This window comes from Akebia trifoliata, chromosome 5, assembly GCF_017979445.1.
Source record: "Akebia trifoliata isolate Shusen 1 chromosome 5, ASM1797944v1, whole genome shotgun sequence".
Lineage (NCBI taxonomy): Eukaryota > Viridiplantae > Streptophyta > Magnoliopsida > Ranunculales > Lardizabalaceae > Akebia > Akebia trifoliata.
Window position 1 is genome coordinate 3,566,702 of NC_141379.1, and position 24,746 is coordinate 3,591,447.

Below are 24,746 nucleotides of genomic sequence, written 5' to 3' on the forward strand. Positions count from 1 at the left end.
ACGCTGCGGCAGTTGGCATCCGATTTTTGTACCGAAACTACCCTCAAAAAATATATATTTTAACCAAAAACGCCCCCAGGTGCTTGTTCCGAAGGTGTATTTAATGTACTTTAAGGTGCCCTCTTAGGGCCACGTTGACAAGACCCAAGATTCTTTAATTTATAATAAATATCAAATTTATCTTTATCTACAAATTCTACCTAATCCCTTTATCCTTGTCATAATGATGATATTATCATTTAATCCACATGACATGATGGTCACAAAATCCATCTAATTTTTGGAAAAAATCAGAAAATTTTGCCAAAAAGGTGTATCAAAAAAATTCGACTATTAGTCCATAGGTCCAAAACAATATCCGAATAATTTATGAATATTGATTATTATGATTTCATAAATAATAAAAAAAATAATTACTTTTGAATGTCATTGATTTAAAATAAAATAGAAGATTTTTTTATGATACTTTCCCATTTTTTTAATTTTTAATTTTTTTTTGAATTTGATACCCTAACCATATTATTGATGAATCCAAACTTGATTACTATGCATACAACCCGATGTGGTTTCTCTAAATTAATCATTGAAGATGTTTTTATATAAAATTTTACCTTTTTTTTAATAACAATTTTTCTGTTAGAAAAACACTTGGCATCCAAAAACATGGGCACGCTGTTTTTCACCATTGAATTTTCGATAAAAGTTTGAGTGCGAATTGAAACTCTTCTTCTTTTTCTTGGATAATCAATAAAGTATGTTAGAGCTACTATAAACATTATGCATCCTCTTGACATTCAAGATCCTTCACAAACTCCATCCTCTTATCTTTCCAACTCCATCATCAGTTGTTGCATCAAACTCTCAGTTCTCTCAGGGATCTAACCAAACTTATAGAGATCTCAACAAACTTAAGAATCGCTCTCGTTAGTACCCCAAACATCACACCAACCACTGAATCCTGAACCATTCTTTGCTTCCTCAACACCACATCTTCATCTCCACCACCACCACCATGTGAACTCCCACTAGATCCAAGAGAGGTCATTCTGGACTTGGATGAAGAACCACCCACCCACACAACGATGGTAAGGTTAGGGTTTGGGTTTGAATTAAGGCTCTTCTTGTAACTCAAGGGTGAAACTAACGAAACAGGCCCTAACGCCAGGGGGATTATGGAGTGTCAAAAGTTGTGCACTCTGGAGTGATTGAAGCGACTAGCTGATTGAGATGGGAATAAAAGCTTAAAGAGTGTTTTAATCTCTAATTGGGGGTGAGAAATAATTTAAGACATTGAAATGTAACAAGTAACAGTTGGTGTGCCAATAGCAACTCTCATAATATCACTGTCTCACAAGGGACACTGCCGTTCGTGCATAATCCACTACACTACAGAGGGTCTCCAACGCAGTCATCCAAAACTTCCATTTCAGATTTTTAAACTCCAAAATGGAAGACTGGTAGAGCTATTCCGTGTTTTTTGGCTCCTAATTTTTTGACAGTTGGGTAGGGTTTTCATCTTGGATTGAATATAAAAAAATATTTATGAATCACTATTTTGGATGACACACGGTTGGACTGCAAACACCTTGAATATTCAAAATGGTGGATCCAAAATGCTCACATCTTCCATTATGAAATTTGTTCTAGGAGTTGCTCTCAAGAGGGGTCTTAACTTAAATTATGATATGAGGTTCCAGCCTGAGGTAACATCAGAGCATTATTCTTTGATAAATAATTTTTAAAAAAAAAATCACAGAAGAAGCAAATTGACCGTCCTGCCCAAATCTGAATTTTACATAAAATTGTTCAAATCATATTTTTTGCAGATCTAACTTCCATACCATTCTTGGCAAAAATTAATGGAGAAATTAATATATCAAAATCATAACAATCCCATGTGCAGTAAATGGCTCTTTTCTTTTTTGATAAATTGGGTAAAGGCCAATATTAAATTCCAGAGCCACCAACGATTATCATTTGTCCATCAAGAAAATAACAAACATTTTTTAGTTTCAACTAAGTGCCGTAAAAGGAATGCGAAGGTTGGACTTGGAGGGATTGATCCAACTGGACTGATTATCCATCGCAATCCAACACCCAACAAGTAGGTTTAGTATCGAGAACCAATGCCACCATCATCTAACATTCTACAAAAGGGTACGAAGTCTGATACACTATCTTAATGGTTTATGGTGTATGGGGCTTGGGGCAATTAACTTGCTATCCTGTATGACTGAGTATGAGTAAAGAGTTTACATGACCCAACTCATAACCATTGCCATTCAACATAAAATATAAATAATAAAAACTAGAAAATTTTGAATACAGAAAATGGACTTAGATTATATAGGCTTACCATCTAAGTAAGCACAAATACCACTTAAACCGACTGGAAGATGTCCAAGTAAATGAAAGATAACATGGGGTGTCAAACCTTGAAGAAGTCAAAACAAACTACAAAATTTAAAAGGGCCAGTGCGTCAGCCTATCACAATCATCTCATTCCCTACCTCATACCTTGATAGCATATTTCCTCATTGGGAAGTACATCTCTTTCTTCTTCTCTCTCTCAGTCTTCAGTGATTCCTGAAAAGACAGAAATATCTATTAATGTTACTAACTGTGAGTTTCATCTACACACATTTCTCAGCCACAATCAAATGTAAAAGGCTCGGTGATCCTATCAACTCTAGCTTCCATATGCTAAATAAATTGATACATGCCTCTGTAAAAGCCTTGACCAACTGAATAGAATCTCTCAGGAAAGCAGGCCCCGTGATAAGATTTCAACTAAACAAAAAAAAAGGTACAATAAAAAGAACCCTCTTGCTTGCAGAGTACGTGAAGATTCCACCATTCCAAATTGTAAAGATGAAGCGGAAAAATACTAGGGCAGAGTAAGTAAAAAATCAATGGATGAAGGAATCTCTCAACACGATACTCTCCAATATAGCCAAGTACCATATAAGCATAGATTTAAAACACTTTTTTCGTCATGATCAACTAAGAGGAATGCAGGGAAACCCACCACCCTTCTCCACATGCCCGAGGATTTTTAAATCTATTTTGGTTAAATCAGTTAGGTGTTGCTTTTGTTTGAGGGGTGTAAAAGTAAGAAAAGTGACAATTTTTATTTTATTTTATTAGTACAATTTTTTAGACTTTCCCTGAGTTAAGCTTACCCCACCTAGCTTACAAGCAAACTGCACCTGGTTGTGGCCTTCTGCTAATCATTGACAGCAAATTATTGTAGGATGGGGAATGCAAAAAGACGCTAAGAAAGAGGAAAAGATGTGGCTGAATATAGTGATGAAGGATTTGAAGGTCTATATGCTGAATGTAGAAAATGGCCCCAAGGTCCGAATAGAATAAATCACAGAAAAAAAATTCTATAGTTGTCTCTAGACAGTAGGAGAAGAACTTAGATAGCATAGAGTGAATAATTCCTATCTAGTCGTTCCCAACTAAGCTCACATGTTACCCAACTATCTTTCCTACCCCGTGAGTAAGTTCTATGCTTACTAACTATAACAACTAAAAGCATCTCTTAGATTGATCAGCAGTTAAATCTTCCAGATATGAATAAAATATATGTTAGTTCAACTAGCCTACAACAAGTCCACATACGAAGAGTATAGTAACAAAGTTCCGATTTAGCAATTATTTGGTGGGCAGTCAGCTCGGTTAATTAGGTTAAAATTAGGGAAATTTTCGGAGTGGTGTTCGAGGATCATAAAAAATGATGCTTTTGGGTTTCTTCCCCAAAACCCATCATCTATGTTTTTGTTGCTTGTAGTTAGGTCTTCTTTCTTTCATTTAATAAAGGTAAAAAGTTACCCCACTTGGCAATTAATAAAAAAAAACATCGATTAATTCATCAATCTAATCAGCTGGTCCCTAACTAGACCCAATCTTGGGCCTCCCTCAACCCTATCTTGTTCTTGAGATTTGAAGGTCAAAGAACATAAAATGTTGAGGTTGTAAGGTAAAAAAGACTCAGCAATTAAATATTAAAAAAAAAAACCATTGGATCTTAGGTCAAATGTTGAGGTTGAAGGGTAAAAAAACTGCGTCCCTTACTCAGGTGAATTTTTTCAAATTTGTGAAAAAAATCGGACAATTTTATTACAATAATGAAGATCACAACGAAAATAAAGGAACTAAGTACCTGATGTTTGGTGAGGCGCCTTCTGATTGCACGGGTCTTCTTTGGCCTAAGATCCAATGGAAGGAACTTCTTCTTCTTGTATGCTTCTCTCAATGCAGACTTCTGCTTCTGGGAGATTACAGTAAGGACACGTGCGATGGACAACCTAACAACCTTACTGCAATCACAGATAAACGTACAATAGCTAAGCAAACAGAACACAAAACGGATCGAAATCCATAAAAATAAAATAAAAAACTGATACAAGTGATTCAGAATTTCAGATTAAGAAACCTACATCTTTGAGAGCTTGTTAGGTGCACCTCCAGTAACCTTAGCAACTCGGAGCAACGCGAGCTCGGCCTTAAGCTCATTGAGCTGGCTCAGAAGATCGGTCTTAGATTTGGTTCGGAGCTCATGAACCTTAATTCTCGCTGCACAAAAAAAAAAAATCAATAAAATCTATAACACATGAACCCTAGATATAAAACTGTGAAACCCTACAACGTTGCAGAAACATAGAAATCCCAGAATCTAGAATAACAATTCGAAATCCTATAAGAAACCAGCCAATAAAACCCTAACAAAATTAGGTGCGGTAGATCCTAAAATGCAGAAGAAACACTCATCTATGGAGTTGCATAGATGTTACAGTAAAGGAAAATTAAAAGAAAAAAAAAAAAAAACCCTAGAAATCGAACCATATAATGTTACTGAGTTTCATCTTCACTTACCCATTGAAGGAAATCGTCGAAGCTCCGCTGCTCTCTCTCCACTGCTGAAATGAATCGTTCGCCTGTTTAAGGGTTTTATTTATAGTCGTGCTTTTTAGGGTTCTGTTCTTTCCCTTCGATCGCTTATTTCTTTTGTGGACAAGTTCTACCCTCGTCTTCCGTTAAATGGCGAAAATACCCTCGATAGGTCTGTTTGGTTACAAATCTAGCCGTGGATTAAATTACTGGATTTCCCTTGAATGTGCACTTCCTTGCCTTGGACTATGGCAGGTTGGCCCGAACTCACCCTGATTGATGGTCGAGTTTGGGCTGAGTTAGATAGAAAATGAGTTGAGCCTGGGTGGGTTAGAATATCCCAACCTAATTTCAATTCGGGTTGATGGTACGCGAAATCCGACTCAACCCGAATATGATTTATATACTAATATATAAATATTTTTATATTAATTATGAATTTTTATTTAACTTTTTTATTCAATCTTATTATTATGATTTGTGAATAAATTAATTAATATTAATGTGAACTTTGGTTTAGTATGACTTGTCTAAATATACTCTCCATCATGGATTTAAAGGTTATTTAAGATTTTATTTATTTATTTATTTATTTTTTTGTATTTTTTTTAAATATAAAAATTATTTACTAATCAAAATAAAATTAGGTTTATTCAACAAGTCTAATCCTATCAAATCGTCCAAAATTGTCAAACTCAACCCAATTTTAAAAGATCAAGCTAAGGTTGAACTTGGGTTAGTAAGCTTAGGCCCGATCAGAAACTTCTAACCCATCAAAAGTGATTTAAAAATTGTGGATCATCTATTTTTTTATCGATAATTTATAAATCACTTTTGATAGATTTAGAAGTTTCAGATTAAGCTGATTTTTTATGAGATGATGTCCTCACCATAGGGATCACCCGTACAAAAAATCAGCTTAGCCCGAAACTTTTAATCCATATGGGACAATGTTGATTGTCGAAGCCAACTTATACATATAACTTATTTTTTGATGTATAAATTAATAATTTGTTATATAAAATTTTATATTTAATATTCATGTTTTTTTCTTCATTAAGAATATGTTGTTTACAAGTGGGTTTATAAGATATTGACAATGCATAGAACCAAACTGATCGATTTTATGATTCACCCAGTTCGATTATAATTCTTATTAAGTGGAACTAACAATACCTAATTGGTAAGCCATTCAACCATATATATATAAATAGGGGTGCCAATAGATGATCGAAATCAGAACTCGAATTTTGAAAAAGCAAATATTATCTAAAAATTTCAAATATTTTTTATGTTCGAATTCATTTTGGATACGAATTTGGTTGGTGGTACATTTAATTCAATTAATTTTGATTTAAAATAATATAAATATAATAGTCATTATTATTATTATTATTATTATACTGTACATACGGAATAGCTTTTAAGTACATTTTAAAGTGTAAACACTGTTGGATATATCTATATCCAATTGGGTAGACATCCGTTGACAGCCCTAACCATACACCCGACTCTAAACGGGTTAGGACAAAGGGATCCGAACCAGGTTTTCGATTCCATGAAGAAAGCTTATGCACTTCGTAGCAGTGAAGAAGCTCCGACTTGAGTCTCTCATGGAAGTTGGAACGAATTAGGTTTTAAATTTGAACTGTTCATCAAGAAATTCGTTACTAGAGAAGCATTCCAGCCATGGAAACCCAAGAAAAACCAGAAGAAATCGTTGATGAGGTATGATTTTTTACACCTCAAGATAGGATTTTTCGTATAATATTCGCTTATTATACAGAGTAGATGTTAAAATCTGTTTGTTTTTAGACTATTAATGCGTTTGAATTAATCAAACCTGTTTGGTTTTTTGATATTTAATACTGTCGAATTCACTTGAAACGTAGATCGATGTTACTCGTACTTGCAATCCTGATTTCGAGATCACAGTTTTTCCTTTTATGAGGAATTTATAGATGGATTGTTAAGTGATGGTTTTTGCTGCTTTTTTTAGTCATTTGCAGGAATTAGGTCTTCTCGGCCCCCTTTATTTATTTTTCTCGTGTAGTAAATTTATATGAATTAAAAAAAAAAAACGTAATTTTCAAGAGTAAACTCTTATAATTTAAGAGGAAGGTGTTTAATCGAGAGCCAAGCATGGTTTTAAAGCTCGTTTTGACGTCTTGTCTCGGATGCGATATCCGATTTACTTGAATCGTTTCGGACGAGATTTAAGAAAAGGGCTTAGAATTAGAACAAAACATGTCCTTGAGACGACTTGTCAACTCGGCTCGTTGGTGGATGATACTGAGACAATTCGTCTCGGTCTCGAACGAGATTTAAAACCATAGAGCCAAGTCTTTTGTAATTGAAAGTGATCTAATAAATGCTTTTACAAGCTCCATCCATGTTCTTTTGGCTTTTCCTCTCGCTATTTTAAGACCTTCAACTCGGGCTTTAATCAGCCTTCATTGAACATGCCCAAACCATCTTAGTCGACTTTCTATTAGTTTATTGCCTATTGGAGATATTCCTACATTTTTCCGAAATTGTTTGTTTCTAATTTTATCTTTCTTAGTCTTTCCCATCATCTATTTCAACATCCTCATCTCTGCCACACAATTTAGTGACACAATGCTTTTTGACTGTCCAATATTTAGCTCCGTAAAGCATAATTGGTCTTACTGCCATCTCATAAGGTATTCCTCTGTGACATAGCTCTCTAGAAGCAAACTTCCACTTTAACCATTTAATTCAAGGTAACTTCTTTCTCAGTCTCTCCATCCTTGTATATAATAGACCCAATATAACAAAAGTGTTTGCTTCAGATATTTCTGAAGCATCAAATTTTACACGACATTCCTCCTTCCAAGTGTCACTAAATTTTTACTCGGTAAAGGCCCTTAGAAGGACAAAAAATTTCAAGGGTTAGCATGCTTGAACTGCTGAATAAGTGTCACTAAGCTTCAGTTTGCTTCAAAATTATAATGGATAACCTCTGAGAGTGCAAAAACTATTTTTGTTGTTGTTATAACTAGAATATTTAAAATACCTTTATGGAAGTGAAATTTATAATTCCCTATTAGTTCTGAATATGGTTGGAACCACACTTTATACAATGATGGATTTAGTATACTAAATATTAATATTTGCATATGATCCCATTTATGAAGAGAGATTCATTTTTTATATCAGACTCAATTCTTATGTAACTTGATGCATTAAATTTATCAACTCTTAGAAGAAGGGATAATGAAAATACGATGGATTACGGTGCCTATGGAGTTTTTGTCAATATGAGGTGCATTTTGGTCAATATTATCCAAGGACAAGCTTAACTTTTAGAGTTATTTTCCTTTTAAAGTTATTTATGGAGTTTTCTATTTTGTTTGATGGTGGAAAGAAAAAAATAGAAGGTTCATTTGGTAGATATACCAAGATACCTGCTCTACATTGGTAGAGAAGATCTTAGGCATCTCATGGAATGGAGAAGGGCCAGTATAGATAGTTTACTACCTAGTTGTGCACATTAGAAGATTTTCCTAGTAATAAGTCAGAATGTTGGCATTGTCCATGATTGGAGAAGTGTCAGCGATGTTGTTCTTACCTTTCTTACTTGAAGGTTTTATTTCTTCTTTTTTTTTACTATTTTATTGCTTTATTACTGAATACCGACTACACTATTTGCTTTTGAATCAGGGAACGTCAAGTCAGGCAGGAATGGTAAATTGGGGGAAAGCCACGGTTGTTGGAGTGTTCGCTGGCATGCTACATGGAGGTAGCAAGGAGGCTTCTGCATCTGTTGTGAGTTTGACATTTTGAATATGCTTTCTGTGTAGTCATGTTCTGTCTTTGTTGTGTCTTTACTCTTCCCAAACCAACCTACGCGCATAAATAGAAAAAGGAAAGACTACATAGAAGATTGGACTTGTGGATAGATTAGAAAAATTTATGCAATAAAAGAAACTGTAATTTTGTGAGGATGTTTTGTTCGAATTTGCTTAATTAGGCATCATTTTGACCCATTTTGTCGATGTAGGGTTCTCCCATTTATTAATGTTGTTTTAACAAAATATGTGCCCATAAATGGTTGAGAATTTTCTTGGATGCCATCCAAATTAATTTTGTTGACAGTTGTAGAAACCTGTTTGCTATCATGGCAGAGCAAGGATGCAGAAGTATTGTTGAAGCTTGGGAGCACGCCAGACAAGCGTGAACAGTACCGGTTGATGAGAGATGCAATGGAGAAAAGGTTTATTCGAGTGACTAAAGGGTCGATAGTTGGTGGGGTCCGCCTTGGAATGTTCACAGCTGCATTTTGTGGTGTACAGAATCTGCTCGCTGAGAAAAGGGGTGTACACGATGTTTTCAATGTTGTTGGAGCTGGTTCTGTTACTGCTGCAACATTCGGTCTCATCCGTAAGAAATCAGAACTCATTTATTGTACTTAAGGATACTTCAAATGTTCCCCAACAATCACAATTTCTCGAAATTTCCATATTTTGGATCTCTTGATATAGCCCTTAAGTTTGGGTCGTATATTCTGTGGACTCCATGTGGTTTTTCTTCCTCAAGAATTACAGTTCAAGAAAGAACAATTTATCTCACTTTTTTATTGTTCTTAATTTGTTTGAAGTGACAAAGGTTCTATTCTAAAAAGTGTAATCAACTTATAAAAAAAAAAGTGTAATCAATCTATTAGCTTTAAATTAAGCATCCAAAACAAATCCTTATTTCTCCGTAAAACAAAAGAAAATAATACTTATCTTAAAAAAAGAAATGAAAAAATAAATCAGAATCTATGTTCTAAATAGAGAAGTACCCAATGAACTTATTTTCTTGTTATTGGCTACAGTTCCAATAATTTGGATGGCCAAAAGAGTACATATGGCCTTCCTACTTATCAGTACAGAAATCCCAGGCTTACTCAATGGGTTCAATGGGTCACATTTTTTATAGGCAAGGAAAGTGGTTTATCTACCGGATTTGAACCTAGGTCATGGGATCAACACTCCACACTCCTGTACCAACTTAACAAAGTTGGGTAACACATCACATATGAATCCTAATATAAAAATCATGAACATGAATGAACCCAAAATGGCTAGAACTTTAATGAATGCAAAATATGGTAATTGCTCAGAAAAAGGTCCATAAATTGGACCAATGATAGAAACTATAGTCTGGTTGGTGTGAATTTCTCTGGTTATGACCAATGCTAGAGGATCACCTGCCATTTGAACTGTATAGACTGACATGTACACGCAAAATTTCCTTCAATGATCCGAAGCTGTATTGAACTTTTTTCTTCTAAACAATCACTTGAATCTTTGTGTTGATATTACAATCTTGGATATTTCAAGTTTAATATTAATAAAGACGTCATAACAAATCCTGTATGTAAAATGAAGAGAAAATATACTTATTTCCGCGCCTCTCATATAATCCACTGGTATATACGATATCTACTTAAGAAAATTCAGAATGAAAAATAAATAAGTTATTTGTGGCTATCTTTTTGTGCTATTTATCTGTTTCCTTTTTTTTTTTTCCTCTTTCAGTGCCCGGATCCCTACTTTGGCGTGCAAGGAATGTGATGATGGGTTCAGTTTTAGGTGCAGCAGTGTGCTTTCCACTTGGTAACATATTCATATCTTTCTTCATTGATTTTCATAATTAACATCATTTCCCTTTCTCGTGCTTCTAGATATTTGTCGGTATCCTTAGAATATGTGGACACATTTTTTGGTAAGTAAAATTTTATTGAGAAAGAAGGCTGGTTGAGGTAACCAACAAGACGTTCACATCTGAAATACAGCAAACCGACTCCCATCTATCTAAGAAGTCCTCCAAAAAACAGACCCTTGAATTCCTTGGAGAGTTTACACCTAATAAACAGAAGACCTAAAATTGAGATCACGGTATCCTCCACAGAATGATCTATACCCTCAAAGACAAGCAACAATAATAAGCAAGACAATAATTATTACTTTTAATTATATGAGATTTGTGTGTGTGTGTGTTTATATTATTTATTTATTTGAATCTTTGGTAAGAGTGCAAGGTAGAGGAACGATTGGGTCAGAACCTACCAATGCCATTCTAATGGCACACATACAGAATGGGGAGACCCCACCTGTTAAGTCTGATGTGGGAGATTTCGAAATCGACCCAACGATTGATCATATTATCTGACCAGTATAATTTTAAATGGGTGCAATTAGAAATAATCTTTAAATTCGAAGGTAGAACTCAAACTGTATGGAGGCATTTTGTTACAGGGTGGGTTCAGTTGAAGTTGGTAGAGAAGGCAAATGAACAGAGTTTGGCTGCTTATTCTGAATCAAACGAAAGGGGAGAGTCAAGGAGTGGAGTTGGTGCCACAATTGAGAGGCTTGAGGAGAACCTGAATAAACAAAACTGAGGCATTTAAGGGGATGGAATACCCAGATTTTACCCCATGAAAGGAAAATCAACAGCTATTGTCCTAAACAAATACCCTTAGATGGTTGTATGTATTTTCACCTTACAATAATGATTTTGGAGAATTTTTTGATCCTTTTTGCTGCTAATTATATTGATTTTTTTCCCCCTTTAATAGCTGAAGAATATGTTGATATGTTATGTAACTTGCTTCATTTATTTATTTATTTTTGTTGTGTGTATATTATATTTGAGAAAAAAAGAAAACAAAGAGAGGGGAGCGGCTAAGATATTCTATTAGCACACCAACTTTTACTAATAACATACCAATCCTTTGAAATTAAAAGATGGGATTTTTCCTAAAATGTGCACAACATATTTCCAAATGCTGGTACACTGTTCATATTAATTCCAAAAACATGCATGAATCATTTTCCAGCGAGTTCGCTAGTACATATTTTTAATTTAAAGTGATGGATTCGTTGGTAAATTTAAAATCAAAATATCCTTGATTTTGAAGTGATAAATTCTCTGGTATTAAAGTGATGAAATCATTGGTATTAAAGAGACAGTTTTGCAGGTAAGTTTTAAGACAAACTATCCTTATTTTTTAATGGTGAACACGAAATGGTAATTCACCATTAAACGATTGTTATATATATATATAGGGTCAGGTTCAAGGGCCATATGAGAAAACATATGTAAAAACTTTCGTTTTTAATAAAATTTTAAAATATGGGTTAGAAATTTTGGATTGAGCTGATTTTTTGTGAGGATGATCTCTATGATGGGAAGATCATCCAAAAAAAAAAAAAAAATCAATCCAATCTGAAACTTCTAACCCCATTAAAAGTGATTTAGAATGTGGACCGTCGATTTTTTACCAATTTTTATCACTAATTTGTAAATCACTTTTGATGGATTTAGAAGTTTCTGATTGAGCTGATTTTTTGTGAGGATGATCTTTTCATCATAGTGACCATCCTTGCAAAAAATCAGCTCAATCCAAAACCTCTAACTCTTATTTTGAAAAACGAAAGTTTTTTCATATGTTTTCTCATATGGCCCTTGAACCGCCCCCATATATATATATATAGAATGTGCATTATAAGTAAAAGTTGGTGTGTTTAGAGAAGCTCTTATTTGTATGGAGTGTTGTAAAATTTTTTGGCGTGGCCATATAAATGCTGCAACATCCCAGGAGTAGACTAACCAAGTGGTGTGGCAATAACATCTCCCTGTTTAATTGATAAAATGTGTTTCATTTTGATTTCATCGTAAACCTTATGAAATAATACAAAATTTGGACTTGGACTGAAATCCAAATGATTCCTGACATCAGAATGATTCCTAAAATGAAATTTAGTGGGTTTGGATCTTTAGAGTAGATTCAAATAAAAAAGGATCAAATATGATTTAAATATCTCTTAACCTACCATTACCTGACCCGCTCGAATGTAAGGATGATTTCCTCGATCTTAGGTATGTTTCTAATGTAAAATGTAAGGGTTAGGATCAAGGGACATATGAAAAAACAATGTAACATTAATAAAATTTCAAAATATAGGTTAGAAGTTTTGGATTGAGCTGATTTTTTGTGAGGATGATCTCTATGATGATGGGAAGATCATCCGAAAAAAAAATCAGTCCAATCTGAAACTTTTAACCTCATTAAAAGTGATTTAGAATGTGAATCATCGATTTTTTATTAATTTTTATCAATAATTTATAAATCACTTTTGATGGATTTAGAAATTTTAGATTGAGCTGATTTTTTGGAAGGATGATCTTCTCGTCAAAGTGACCATCCTTCTAAAAAATCAGTTCAATCCAAAACCTCTAACCCATGTTTTGAAAAACCATTGTTTTTACATATGTCCCTTGAACCTCCCCCAAAATGTAAGTCAACCCAACTTGACAGTTCGATCCAATGAAATTGGATATGATCTTAGTTTGTATGATATAAATCGGATTTGGATCTGATAATATGAATATAATTAGATCCGACCCGTTTTCTGCCATTTGCAATTACACATAGTGCTTATGTGGGCCATAGCCAAATCACATCATTCTCTCAATGAACCTTCTGATTTTTGATGCATCAAATTCTTGGTCCGATTTGGATGCTACCCGTGTCACACTGAAATGGACTAAATAAAGATGATTTACTTTACGCAAAAAAAAAAAAATTTCTCTTTATTAAGAGTTCAGGCCTTTTAATCTACCATGGGATCCACTTAGAAAAACATCCGTAGTGGCGGCGCATTTTAGACTTTTCAATTGTTATATGAGTGGGATCTTAAAGTACCATGGAAAGGGAACTACTATTAGCACACCAACTTGTATTTATAACACTCAAATATATATATATATATATATATGGGTCCCTTTCAGCAACAAACATTTTGACAAACATTTTGGCAAAACATTTTTCAAAACATGGGTTAGAGTTTTGGAATGGGCTGATTTTTGGTGAGGATGATCTCTACGGTGAGGAGATCATCCTCATCAAAAATCAGCCCATCCAAAACTTCTAGCCCCATGTTAACAGGTTGAAAAATCGTGGACCGTCCATTTTTTGTAAACCATTTTTGATAGGTTAGAAGTTTTGGAATGGGCTGATTTTTGGTGATGATGATCTATTCCCTGTAGAGATCATCCTCACCAAAAATCAGCCCATTCCAAAACCTGTAACCCATATTTTCAAAAATGTTTTGCCAAAATGTTTGTTGCTGAACATTTCCCTATATATATATATATATAGGAAAATGTTCAGCACCCTAAGTTTTACCACACACTTTAACAAACGTTTTTTGTCCTACATGGGTTAGAAGTTTTGGAATGGGCTGATTTTTGGTGAGGATGATCTCTATGATTAGAAGATCATCCTCCCCAAAAATCAGCCCATTCTGAAATGTTTAGCCCCATGTTTACACGTTGAAAAATCGTGGACCGTCCATTTTTTGTAAATCATTTTTGATGTGGTTAGAAATTTTGGAATGAGCTGATTTTTGGTGAGGATGATCTCCTCACCATAAAGATCATCCTCACCAAAAATCAACTCAATCCGAAACTTCTAACCCATGTAAGACAAAACGCGTTTGTTAAAGTGTGTGGTAAAACTAAGGGTAACGAACGGGACCCATATATATATATGGGTTCCTTTCAGCAACAAACATTTTGGCAAAACATTTTTCAAAACATGGGTTAGAGGTTTTGGAATGGGCTGATTTTTGATGAGCATGATCTCTATGGTGAGGAGATCATCCTCATCAAAAATCAGCCCATTCCAAAACTTCTAACCCCATGTTTACAAGTTGGGAAATCGTGGACCGTCCATTTTTTTGTAAGCCATTTTTGATGGGTAAGAGGTTTTGGAATGGGCTGATTTTTGGTGATGATGATCTCCTCACCGTAGAGATCATCCTCACAAAAAATCAGCCCATTCCAAAACCTCTAACCCATATTTTGAAAAATGTTTTGCCAAAATGTTTGTCAAAATGTTTGTTGCTGAACATTCCCTATATATATATATATATATATATATATATATATATATGGGAAATGTTCAGCACCCTAAGCTTTACCACACACTTTAACAAATATTTTTTATCCTACATGGGTTAGAAGTTTTGGAATGGGCTGATTTTTGGTGAGGATGGTCTCTATGATTAGAAGATCATCCTCCCCAAAAATCAGCCCATTCCAAAATGTTTAGCCCCATGTTTACAAGTTGAAAAATCGTGGACCGTCCATTTTTTGTAAACAATTTTTGATGGGGTTAGAAGTTTTGGAATGAGCTGATTTTTGGTGAGGATGATCTCCTCACCATAGAGACCATCCTCACCAAAAATCAGCCCATTCCAAAACTTCTAACCCATGTAGGACAAAAAACGTTTGTTAAAGTGCGTGGTAAAGCATAGGGTGCTGAACGGGACCCTATATATATATATATAATATATGTAATGAGTACTTAATTTCAAGGGAATTTTCTCAAAATGTGCTCAAATTACGTTAAAATTCTGGTTTTGATATATTGTTCGATTTTTTTGATAATCAAGTACTCCTATGAATAGAAAATTGGGCCCGTATCTGGGCTTTGCCCAATCCATAGATCACTCTTGTTCACGACTAGTCCTGGGGCATGTGCAATGCCTGCATATCACACGCATCAGATAAGTGAAAGTGCGTCCTCATGGATGGGCCATGAGGAATTACTGTTCATATTGGATATCGAACTCATGACCTACGGGCATTAACTACTTATCAATCTGAAATTGCCATTGAACCAACTCCGCAGGGTCACACTGTTCATTTTGATTCCCAAATCATGTATTTCGAGTGGATTCGTGATTTTTATAATCAATGAACTTACTGATATGTCTATGAAGTCATAGATATTAAAAGTAATGAACTCATGAGTTCATTATAAAAATGACGAATGCATATTTTGAGAATTAAAATGAACAGTATATCAAAATCGGGATTTTATCATATTTAATGCACGAAATGGAGATTCATCCTAATTTCAAAAGAATTGGTGTGTTGTAAACCTTGGTGTGGCAATACAATTTTTCTAATGAAAAAACAATGTTGTCCTCCTGAGGAGGACGACATCCATATGATGTAAAACCGTTGGATGGTCTTTGAGTTAAGGACGATTCTTCGTTCGGAGGACAGCAACATTGCTCATGATTTTTTGGATCAATTAAAAACAGAAAAATTATAAATTTTCAGACCTCTCTTGCTCTAATGATCAAAGTCAGTTTTCAAAGGTGAGTTATCCACTTTTCCTTTTGTTCGAATTCGATCTTCCGATTTTTAATTTTAATTTTCATTGGATCTCTTCGATTTTTTCTTCTTCCCACCAATACAAAACCCTAGTTCAGAAAGAAAAACTGGTGCCTTTCAATATCGAACTCCGAAAGAAATCCTCTAATTTCGGCATCAATTACGATAATTCTTTGCTGGGTACTTAGGTTATCTATGAATTTCATTTAAATTATGTATTCGATCTGCTTTCAAATTTTCGGATTCATCGATCAAGAGGGGGGATTTGAGTGAAAATTACACTGTTACTTCAGTGTTGCATCCTCTAAACTGTGTGAAGTTCTTTAATTTAGGTCAAAAATCTTTTTTTTTTCTTTTGCAATTTCAGATGATCAATGGAGAGGGGACGGGGGCAAATACCTCGGGCATCGCCTCTCCCGATCCATTCGATATGTTTTTGTCATCAGTGGATCAGAAATCGGAATCTGGAGATGCTTCACCTGCTCTTTCAGATTACTCATCTTGTGGAGAATCGGAGTTTGAGAGGTATTGCAGTGCGAATTCGGTAATGGGGACAGCTAGTATGTGTAGTTCCATTGGAACTTGTAATGATTTTCTGGATTCAGATTTAGGGTCTTTGAAGAGTTTTGGGTTTGGAGATGATCATGTTTTGGAAAATTTTGGATTCCGTGGGCGGTCGGGAAAAAATTATGGTGATGGAATTCTAAATATGGGTGGATTGGATCTGTTACATGATGGCGGAATTGAGTCTCACAATGAAGATGTCGACATTGCAAATGGGGTTTCCATAGAAGAGTGGAGGTCTGCATCGAGGATTACAAAACAGTCAAAATCATCACCGGGCTCTGAGGCGAATTCTTTGTCTTTTGGGGCCACTTGTTCAGAAAACAGGGATGATAATTCAATGGCATCAAAGGTCGACAATGAGTTGCAGTCCCCTCAAAGATCACATAGTGGTTCATTTGATGAGAATAAAATTGGAGGTTCGATGTCGTCAAGAGATCAAAGTGGGTCTATGTTATTACCTAGTTTAGCTGAACAAGAGAAGAAAGTTAGTTCTTTGTCAGGACCCAATGATTCTCCCCCTAACAGGACTGTTTGTGAGGAGAATTTCAGTGAACAAGTGCACGGTGACTTGAGTCTCTTCCACGGATTAGCTTTAGAATCCGGTGATCCATTTGATGGAAGAGAAATTGGAATCATATCAGAGGAAGAGGGAACCTCATCTAGATGTGAACATTCTGATGATGATGGTTCAATGTTCGAATATGGTACAGATGATGAAAACAAGATTGGTTTGTATGAAAGGAGGAACTTACTGTATCGTCAAGAATCCAAACCCAAGAATGAGAACCCATTGCTTATAAATTCTGCTCTGGCTTTTGGTTCAGACGATTGGGATGAGTTTGTGCAAGAAACCAAAACTGAGGAAAACAATTTAGGCTCTGTTCTTATGTGTAAACCTCATGAGAGGCAACAAGGGAATTTAGAAACTGAAAGAAATCTTCCAAATTTTGGTGGAGCAGACCAAGAAGAAAATGTGAGAGATATACGTGTGGCTACTTGTCAAGTCCATGGTACTGAGGAACTAATAGAGGATCTAGAAAGCTTTTCAATCACACAAAAGGGTCCAGTAAAGATAGGCTTGAACACCATGGATGGTGCCGCGGAAAGGGAGCTTCATTGTGTCAGTATTGAGGAAGTCATTGGCCTCGAGGAGAGTGAATTTTCAGAAAGTGAGGTCTTGGGGAAATCAAAACTTCAATTGGACCCTCTATCTGATATTACAGATCACCAGATTTGTCCTGCAACCAAAGAACCTCATGGTAACGAGACAGTATTTTTTGAAGATCATGAAGTGGATGTGTTACCACCAATGGTTGAGGATAATCATGATAGTTGTTTAAATGCAATATCAAGGGATTCTCCCACTTCAATAGACCAGGACGGAGGCCTTCTTGCACCAATGACGGTCAGTTAAATTGTTTTGCACATTTTAAAAGCATTAGTTAATATTTCTTTAATTACATTTTCTTTGTGATTATTTACTTTTTTGTCTTTTTCCTGAGGTTGGACTGTAACTTGTGTTATTATGGGAAAATGTTATTGAATCCATACCTTTTAACCTACTCTCTTCATATATGAAACACGGATGCATAAACCAAAAATGTTCCGATGAACATACACATAGGGTTGTGCTGTGATGGAGGAGTGCCCTTGTTCCTTGGGTGGCATTTTTTAAGCTTTAATTTTAGATCATTTGTTGACTTTCCCAGTGTTCATCTCAGTTGATGTTCTTGAGTAAATGCAACTTGGTTAAAGATTAAATAAACGGTGTTCGAACAAAATTAGAATGACAAATACGAAAGGTAAAACATTATTTTAGATCAGAATAGACAGAAATTCTGCTTGTGATGTATGAAACATATTATATCTTGGGGAGTTATGCAGTAAAAGAAACATATATAGCTGAAGACTGTAATAGTTCCTGAAATGATTACCTTAGATACTTTTTTTTTTGCGTTTCGTCGGGATATAATTATGTGAAATTCTCAAATTTATTCACTACATATAAAATCTGGCACCTTAAAACAGATTATTTGAGTGCTGTATGCATTAATCAGAGAGAGTTCTTGAATGAGCCACCCTCACCCCCACCCCCACCAAAATAAAATAAAATAATAAAAGAGTACCAATCATACTACATATAAAATCTGGTGCCTTAAAACAAATTATTTTAGTGCTGTATGTATTAATCAGGGAGACCTTTTCGGTGAGCCACCCCACTCCTCACCAAAACAATATAATATAAGGGTACCAATCGTATGATCCTAACCACAATTTTTACAAAGTTTGTTGTGGAATCATCATCATCTGGAGGAATGAAATTAATTGAAGGGTTGGGATTTTCTTGGTGGTGCAACTTTTGGCTGTGATTGTGGCTCATAGGTAATGTACTGATTATAGAGTCCACTTGATTGGTCTGATCTGTTATTTTCATTATATCATGCAGGTTGAGAATCTTGATTTGAAAGAATCATATGATGAGTTTGTCCTTGAAATGGAGGAAATTTTACTTGACTCGAGGGAGTCTCATGGTGCTAGGTTCCCTCAAAGAAAAAGTAACAGAGAATCTCCATTCCCGCTGCCTCAGCCTTTTAGGGATGGTAGCTCTACTGCTTCTACTTCTGGTACGGATGATGTGTTCCCATTAATTCAACACTCACTAAAAATTGATGGGGTTGAAGTGATAGGTGCGAAACAAAAGAAAGGAGATGTCTCACTTGGAGAAAGACTTGTTGGTGTGAAGGAATACACACTATATATCCTAAGAGTGTGGAGAGGCAAGGATCAATGGGAGGTTGAACGTCGATACCGTGATTTCTTGACACTTTATCGTCAGCTAAAAACACTGTTTGCCCATCATGGTTGGACTCTTCCTTCTCCTTGGTCCCATGTTGAGCGGGAATCTAGAAAGATTTTTGGGAATTCTTCTCCTGATGTTATCAATGATAGAAGCGGTCTTATTCAAGAGTGTTTGAGATCCATTCTGCACTCTGGGTCTCTTAATGATACCCCAAGTTCTTTGATTTGGTTTTTATCTCCTCAAAAAGTTGTTTCTAGTTCATCCTTGTTAGATACATTTCTGCCAAAATCAACTTCAGCATTTACTGGAGGGGCCTGCATGGATAATGTTTCCACTTTAGGGAAGACCATATCACTTGTGGTGGAAGTTCAACCTCGCAAGCCTATGAAACAGTTGTTGGAAGCACAACATTATGCTTGTGCAGGATGCCATAGACGACTTGTTGCTGGGAAGACCCTGGTTCAAGAATTTGTGCAGACATTAGGGTGGGGCAAGCCTCGACTTTGTGAATACACTGGTCAGTTGTTTTGTGCTTCTTGTCATACCAATGAGACTGCCGTCCTGCCTGCTAGAGTCTTGCATTTCTGGGATTTTACCGAATATCCAATTTCTCAGTTGGCTAAATCATATCTGGAGTCCATATATGACCAGGTAATTTAAAGATTTACATGTTTAATGGTCACTATGTGACGAGTTGTTTTTTCATGGTCACTGATTATCTTTTAAGAATAGCTAATCGGGAAATTCTTCTATTTTATTTGAATGTTGGTTAAGGATAGTATTAATTATCTCATACATACATACATACATACATACACAACAGGTGTTTATATGCACACTTGTGGTTGAATGTGCATTTGCAAATGGCACAAAAATTTCTTTAGGAGTACTATAGTGTTTGTGAGGTGCTCTGAGTTTGGTCATATTTTCCACTGCTGCAATTAATATGGGAATATTAGTCAAGAAACATAATCGCGTGTTCTTACAATGGTGAGTGGTGGACAATATCGATGGACCTTGGCACTTTAGAGTTTAAACAATGGTTCAAAGTTTCCTTCCGTTTTGGAATGTTTGGGCAGAAAATTTTGGTTTTGGCCAAGACTAGAACAAAGCATTGCCCCTCCCCTCCTCTCCCAATTGAATATTCTGATTGTCTTGGAATGTTTTGATCGAGACCATTTCGATTTTTCTCCTGGTTGAAACCTTGCATTGAAACAAGATTTTAATCTGTGCTTTATACCATGGTTATATGTCTCTTCTCCTTTGGTAGTAGTCAACTTGGTATGTCCATGTGCCAGTGACCTCGGTCAGGTTCAGACTTGACACAGAACTGACTTGGCCATATGTCGATATTTGGACTGACTCAACAGAACTTGGGCCTGCTTAATCTTTATCTTGGTTTTGACTCACCATGACTCAGGCTTGGATTGTATGGATCACCTATCCAACTTGTTCTCGGCCCTGAATGATCAAGGTCCAAAGAAAAAAAGACCGCAAACCTTGTTACTCAATTATACAATAGATACTCTTAGTTTGCTTATGTTTTGTGAGGTGCAGCAAGTGTGGTGCACATTTGTGATGCTGCTGCAATTCATGTGTGTATTATCAGTCAAGGAATGTAATACTGTATCAAGCAGCATAATATTGTATGGTTGACATTAATGAGTTGGTGGGCCGTATCTATGTTCTCTAGCATTTCAAACAAGGATCTTAAGTTTTTGTCTTGGTCTTGACTCACACGACTCTGGCCCAAAAAAAGGTGGATAAAGCCCAGCAATCAATGGCCTTGCTTAGCAGATGACACGGCAAAATTTTCCTGATCTGTTGGTTCTGACCATCCAAATGTTAATCATTTTCCTCGATCGGGAATATATATGTATGTGTGTACTGTATATGGATATATGGATTGTTAGCGCAATTGGATCGACATATCTTTTTGGGTGAGGAGCTACCAAGTGAGGACCATTTATTGGTGGATTGTTATGGAATTTTCATAATTTGTTACATAATTTTTTTTTCTGCAGCCCATGCTTTGTGTCAGTGCTGTCAATCCTTTTCTGTTTTCAAAAGTCCCTGCCCTGCTCCATGTAATGGGTATCAGAAAGAAAATAGGAGCTATGATCCCATATGTTCGCTGCCCATTCCGAAGGTCCATCCAAAGAGGAGTTGGATCTCGCAGATATCTTCTTGAAAGCAATGAATTTTTTGCACTCCGAGACCTCGTTGACCTCTCAAAAGGGGCATTTTCAGGTAACCTTTTCTTGACACTCTTTTTGTTGTACCATGTGCACACCCATTTATACATGCACGCCTTGGGACATACATCAATTGTACAACTGCATAATGTATATTCTAGAATCCAATGTGCACTATCTCCATCCACAAATAATCTTACGTCAATTGAAAGAGTAAAAACCTCTTTCATCCAATCAAATTTTGAAGAAGCTGTGTTGTTTTGAGATATATGTTTTATAACTATTTATGATTTTTGAAGTAATAGTTGTCTCTCAGTGATTTTCACGTTACATCATTTATATAAGAATGCTTTTGCAGTAGCAAATGTTTTGGTTTCGAATGGTTACCAGGCCATTTTTCTGGAAGGGTTATATGCATATAGGGTCGCATTCGGGGGACATTTACAAGTGACAACTATTTTTACATCTCTCGGATGCTATCCATTTTACAAAATCCAACGGCATCTGGTGGTGTTGTAGAAAACATTGAAAAAATGGACAGCATGGTGGTTGTGTGAAAACAGTTTTCAGCTTTAGATGTCCCCCGAACATATATATATATGGGAAATGTTTGGCACCCTATGTTTTACCCTAAGTGTTTCGTCTTACATGACTTAGAAGTTTTGGAATGAGCTGATTTTTGGTGAGGATGACCTCTATGGTGAGGAGATCATCCTCACCAAAAATCAGCCCATTTTGAAGCTTCTAGCCCCATGTTTATAAGTTGAAGAATCATGGATCGTCCTTTTTTTGTAAACCATTTTTTATGGCGTTAGAATGGGCTGATGTTTGGTGAGGATGATCTCCTCACCATAGAGATCATCCTCACCAAAAACCATCCCATTCCAAATTTCTAACCCATGTAGGACAAAACACGTAGGGTGCCGAACATGACCCTATATATATTATTCTTGTGTGTATGTTTATATGTTCTTACTGTATATCCACTCTCATTGCAGCACTCCCAGTCGTGGTAGAGACTATATCAACCAAAATCCTCGAGCACATCACACAACGGTGCCTCGTTTGCTGTGATGTGGGTGTTCCTTGTGGTGCTAAACAAGCATGTGAAGATCCATCTTCCCTCATTTTTCCTTTTCAGGTGAGCATTTCTGAAAGTTGAATGGTGGAATAATGCCATATTCATATGTTTATAGCATAACGGGAGTTCCTCTATAAACATGGTAGGGACTCAAAAGGTTTCATGGATATATCCAATTGATGGCCTCATCTATGAGACCTCCTAGCCTAAAAACTGCATTTGAATTAACCCTTTGTTAATTGAATTTTTTTTTAATGGGCAGCTCTAATTTTTCTTTGTTCTTTGCTTTCTGAAAGAATTCAATTAATCAGATGTCCATGATCAATCAATCAGGCTTATTTTCCAGAATTCTAGATTGCACCATAAGTTCAATTGTTTTTCATTGAGATCATTTTCATTAATTGAAAAGTTTGGACTGTTGGAGTCAATGAGTATGTTTACTACAATGTAGAGGTGATTACAACAACAAAAACTTCTAAAGAGTTGGGGTTGGCTAAATGAAACTCGTAGATTCCTTTTGACCAACTCTGTTTTATGAATTCTGATATTGTAAATATTTGACAGGAAAGTGAAATCAAGAGGTGCAATTCTTGTGAATCGGTTTTCCATAAGACTTGTTTCAGACACATCGCACGCTGCCCATGTGGCGCATTTTCTGAGGCAGGGAGTGGTGCAAGACCGACAGACCAGGAAAATCACAGGTCTAACAATAAGGTGGACAAAGCTTTGAACACTTACACGAGAAAGCCCAATTCTGGGTCATCTGCGGGATTCCTCTCCAACTTGTTCTCAAAGACGAGAAACAGCAACCCTGTTATCTTAATGGGTTCTTTACCAAGCACATCTTTTTGATCCTCTGTAACGGTAATGTACAATTTGTATTAATAAAGCTTGGAAAACGTGAAAAAAAAAAAGCGAGCTCATTTACCGAATTTGAGATGTATAAGTAGAATAATCTCAATTCATGTTGATTGCTGGAAACCTGATTCAGATGGGTGTTGAGATTCCTTAGCTATTGTTATTCTTTGTAATACAATTAAATTTGTTGAATGTGAGACTTTCTCTTTTATTGTTCTTTTCTTTGATGCGAAGGTTCTATAATTGTAGCGAATTAAAAAAATAAAAGGAAATTGTCGTTCCAATATCTTAATTTCATGTATGAAGGTGATAGTAGATCAAATTGATTAGACAAACTGAATCATGAGAAACAAATCTTCCGTCAAGGGTGATTACTCTTTGGAGAAAAGGAAGAGAAGGAAATAGGTTGGGATGATTAAAATAAGAATCAGTAATGATCTGATTCCCCCCTCTGACATACGCCCCCCTCATAGAACAACCGTAGATCGTTTGCCTTGGGGTACACAAGAAATGATTTATGGTTATCCCGAGGAAACTGATCTATGATTCTATGATGGGGCGTAAGGGGGCGTCAGAAAATCATTATTCTTAAAATAACTGTTACCCACCCAACTCATTTTTCCTCTTTTGTTTTAAACTCTCTTTTCTTTTTTTCATCGATAGCATAGTGTCTTCGATTGAAGGCACTCAGTACCAATATTTAAAAAATGAAATCAATTATTGAACCAAAAATTTATCAAATTGGTAGGATCATATTGGACTCTGGTTCAAGGTGGTCGGATCGATTACATTTATTAAAAAGTTACATATATGTATACCTTTTTTTTTCTTTTTTTTCCCTTAGATTACCTTCATTTATCTTCAAAGAAAAATGAGAGTGATTCTATTTCCCCTCAGTGGGTGCTCTAGGTAAAAGTTGGTGTGGCAATAGAATCCAAAACCAACAGTCCACTGACCAATCCCATTTTTTTTTACAAAATCCGGTCGGACCACTGCCACTGCTACGGTCCGGTTTTAAAATCACTATAATACTTCTTTTTCTCAAAAAAAGAAATGCTTCTTAACTCGGTTTGTGTTAGAGTGACTTAATATGTAACCTCATATCGCACTTCTTGACGTGAAAGTGGATAGGAATCATAGATGGTATTTC

General features: G+C 35.7%; 3 protein-coding genes across 3 annotated transcripts; 2 read left to right on the forward strand and 1 right to left on the reverse strand.

Moving 5' to 3' along the window:
- Window positions 1–2,257: 2,257 nt before the first annotated feature.
- Window positions 2,258–5,031, reverse strand: LOC147401052 (large ribosomal subunit protein uL29-like). The gene is made up of 4 exons (XM_086442166.1): window positions 4,882–5,031; window positions 4,446–4,581; window positions 4,169–4,325; window positions 2,258–2,586 (listed from the first exon to the last, which is right to left on the reverse strand). Exons 1-4 carry the CDS (start codon window positions 4,883–4,885, stop codon window positions 2,512–2,514), a joined length of 372 nt encoding a protein of 123 aa, XP_086298292.1. The 5' UTR covers window positions 4,886–5,031; the 3' UTR covers window positions 2,258–2,511.
- A 1,418-nt stretch (window positions 5,032–6,449) lies between these two features.
- LOC147401053 (Mitochondrial import inner membrane translocase subunit Tim17/Tim22/Tim23 family protein) lies at window positions 6,450–11,546 on the forward strand. The gene is made up of 5 exons (XM_086442167.1): window positions 6,450–6,624; window positions 8,581–8,685; window positions 9,045–9,300; window positions 10,443–10,520; window positions 11,163–11,546. Exons 1-5 carry the CDS (start codon window positions 6,586–6,588, stop codon window positions 11,303–11,305), a joined length of 621 nt encoding a protein of 206 aa, XP_086298293.1. The 5' UTR covers window positions 6,450–6,585; the 3' UTR covers window positions 11,306–11,546.
- A 4,387-nt stretch (window positions 11,547–15,933) lies between these two features.
- On the forward strand, window positions 15,934–23,652 carry LOC147401054 (Phox (PX) domain-containing protein). Its single transcript, XM_086442168.1, has 6 exons — window positions 15,934–16,079; window positions 16,463–18,067; window positions 19,109–20,113; window positions 21,487–21,712; window positions 22,656–22,798; window positions 23,303–23,652. Exons 2-6 carry the CDS (start codon window positions 16,463–16,465, stop codon window positions 23,588–23,590), a joined length of 3,267 nt encoding a protein of 1,088 aa, XP_086298294.1. The 5' UTR covers window positions 15,934–16,079; the 3' UTR covers window positions 23,591–23,652.
- The last annotated feature ends 1,094 nt before the right edge of the window (window positions 23,653–24,746 follow it).

Bases quoted from the DNA above. Each gene is read 5' to 3' on its own strand.
- LOC147401052 (XM_086442166.1), bottom strand. The intron at 4,326-4,445 runs GTAGGTTTCTTA...CTGTGATTGCAG, and splicing joins CCTAACAAGCTCTCAAAGAT to TAAGGTTGTTAGGTTGTCCA. The intron at 2,587-4,168 runs GTACTTAGTTCC...CTGTCTTTTCAG, and splicing joins GGCGCCTCACCAAACATCAG to GAATCACTGAAGACTGAGAG.
- LOC147401053 (XM_086442167.1), top strand. From the start codon at position 6,586: ATGGAAACCCAAGAAAAACCAGAAGAAATCGTTGATGAG. The intron at 6,625-8,580 runs GTATGATTTTTT...CTTTTGAATCAG, and splicing joins CAGAAGAAATCGTTGATGAG to GGAACGTCAAGTCAGGCAGG. The intron at 9,301-10,442 runs GTAAGAAATCAG...TTCCTCTTTCAG, and splicing joins TGCAACATTCGGTCTCATCC to TGCCCGGATCCCTACTTTGG.
- LOC147401054 (XM_086442168.1), top strand. From the start codon at position 16,463: ATGATCAATGGAGAGGGGACGGGGGCAAATACCTCGGGCATCGCCTCT. The intron at 20,114-21,486 runs GTAATTTAAAGA...TTTTTTCTGCAG, and splicing joins TGGAGTCCATATATGACCAG to CCCATGCTTTGTGTCAGTGC. The intron at 22,799-23,302 runs GTGAGCATTTCT...AATATTTGACAG, and splicing joins CCCTCATTTTTCCTTTTCAG to GAAAGTGAAATCAAGAGGTG.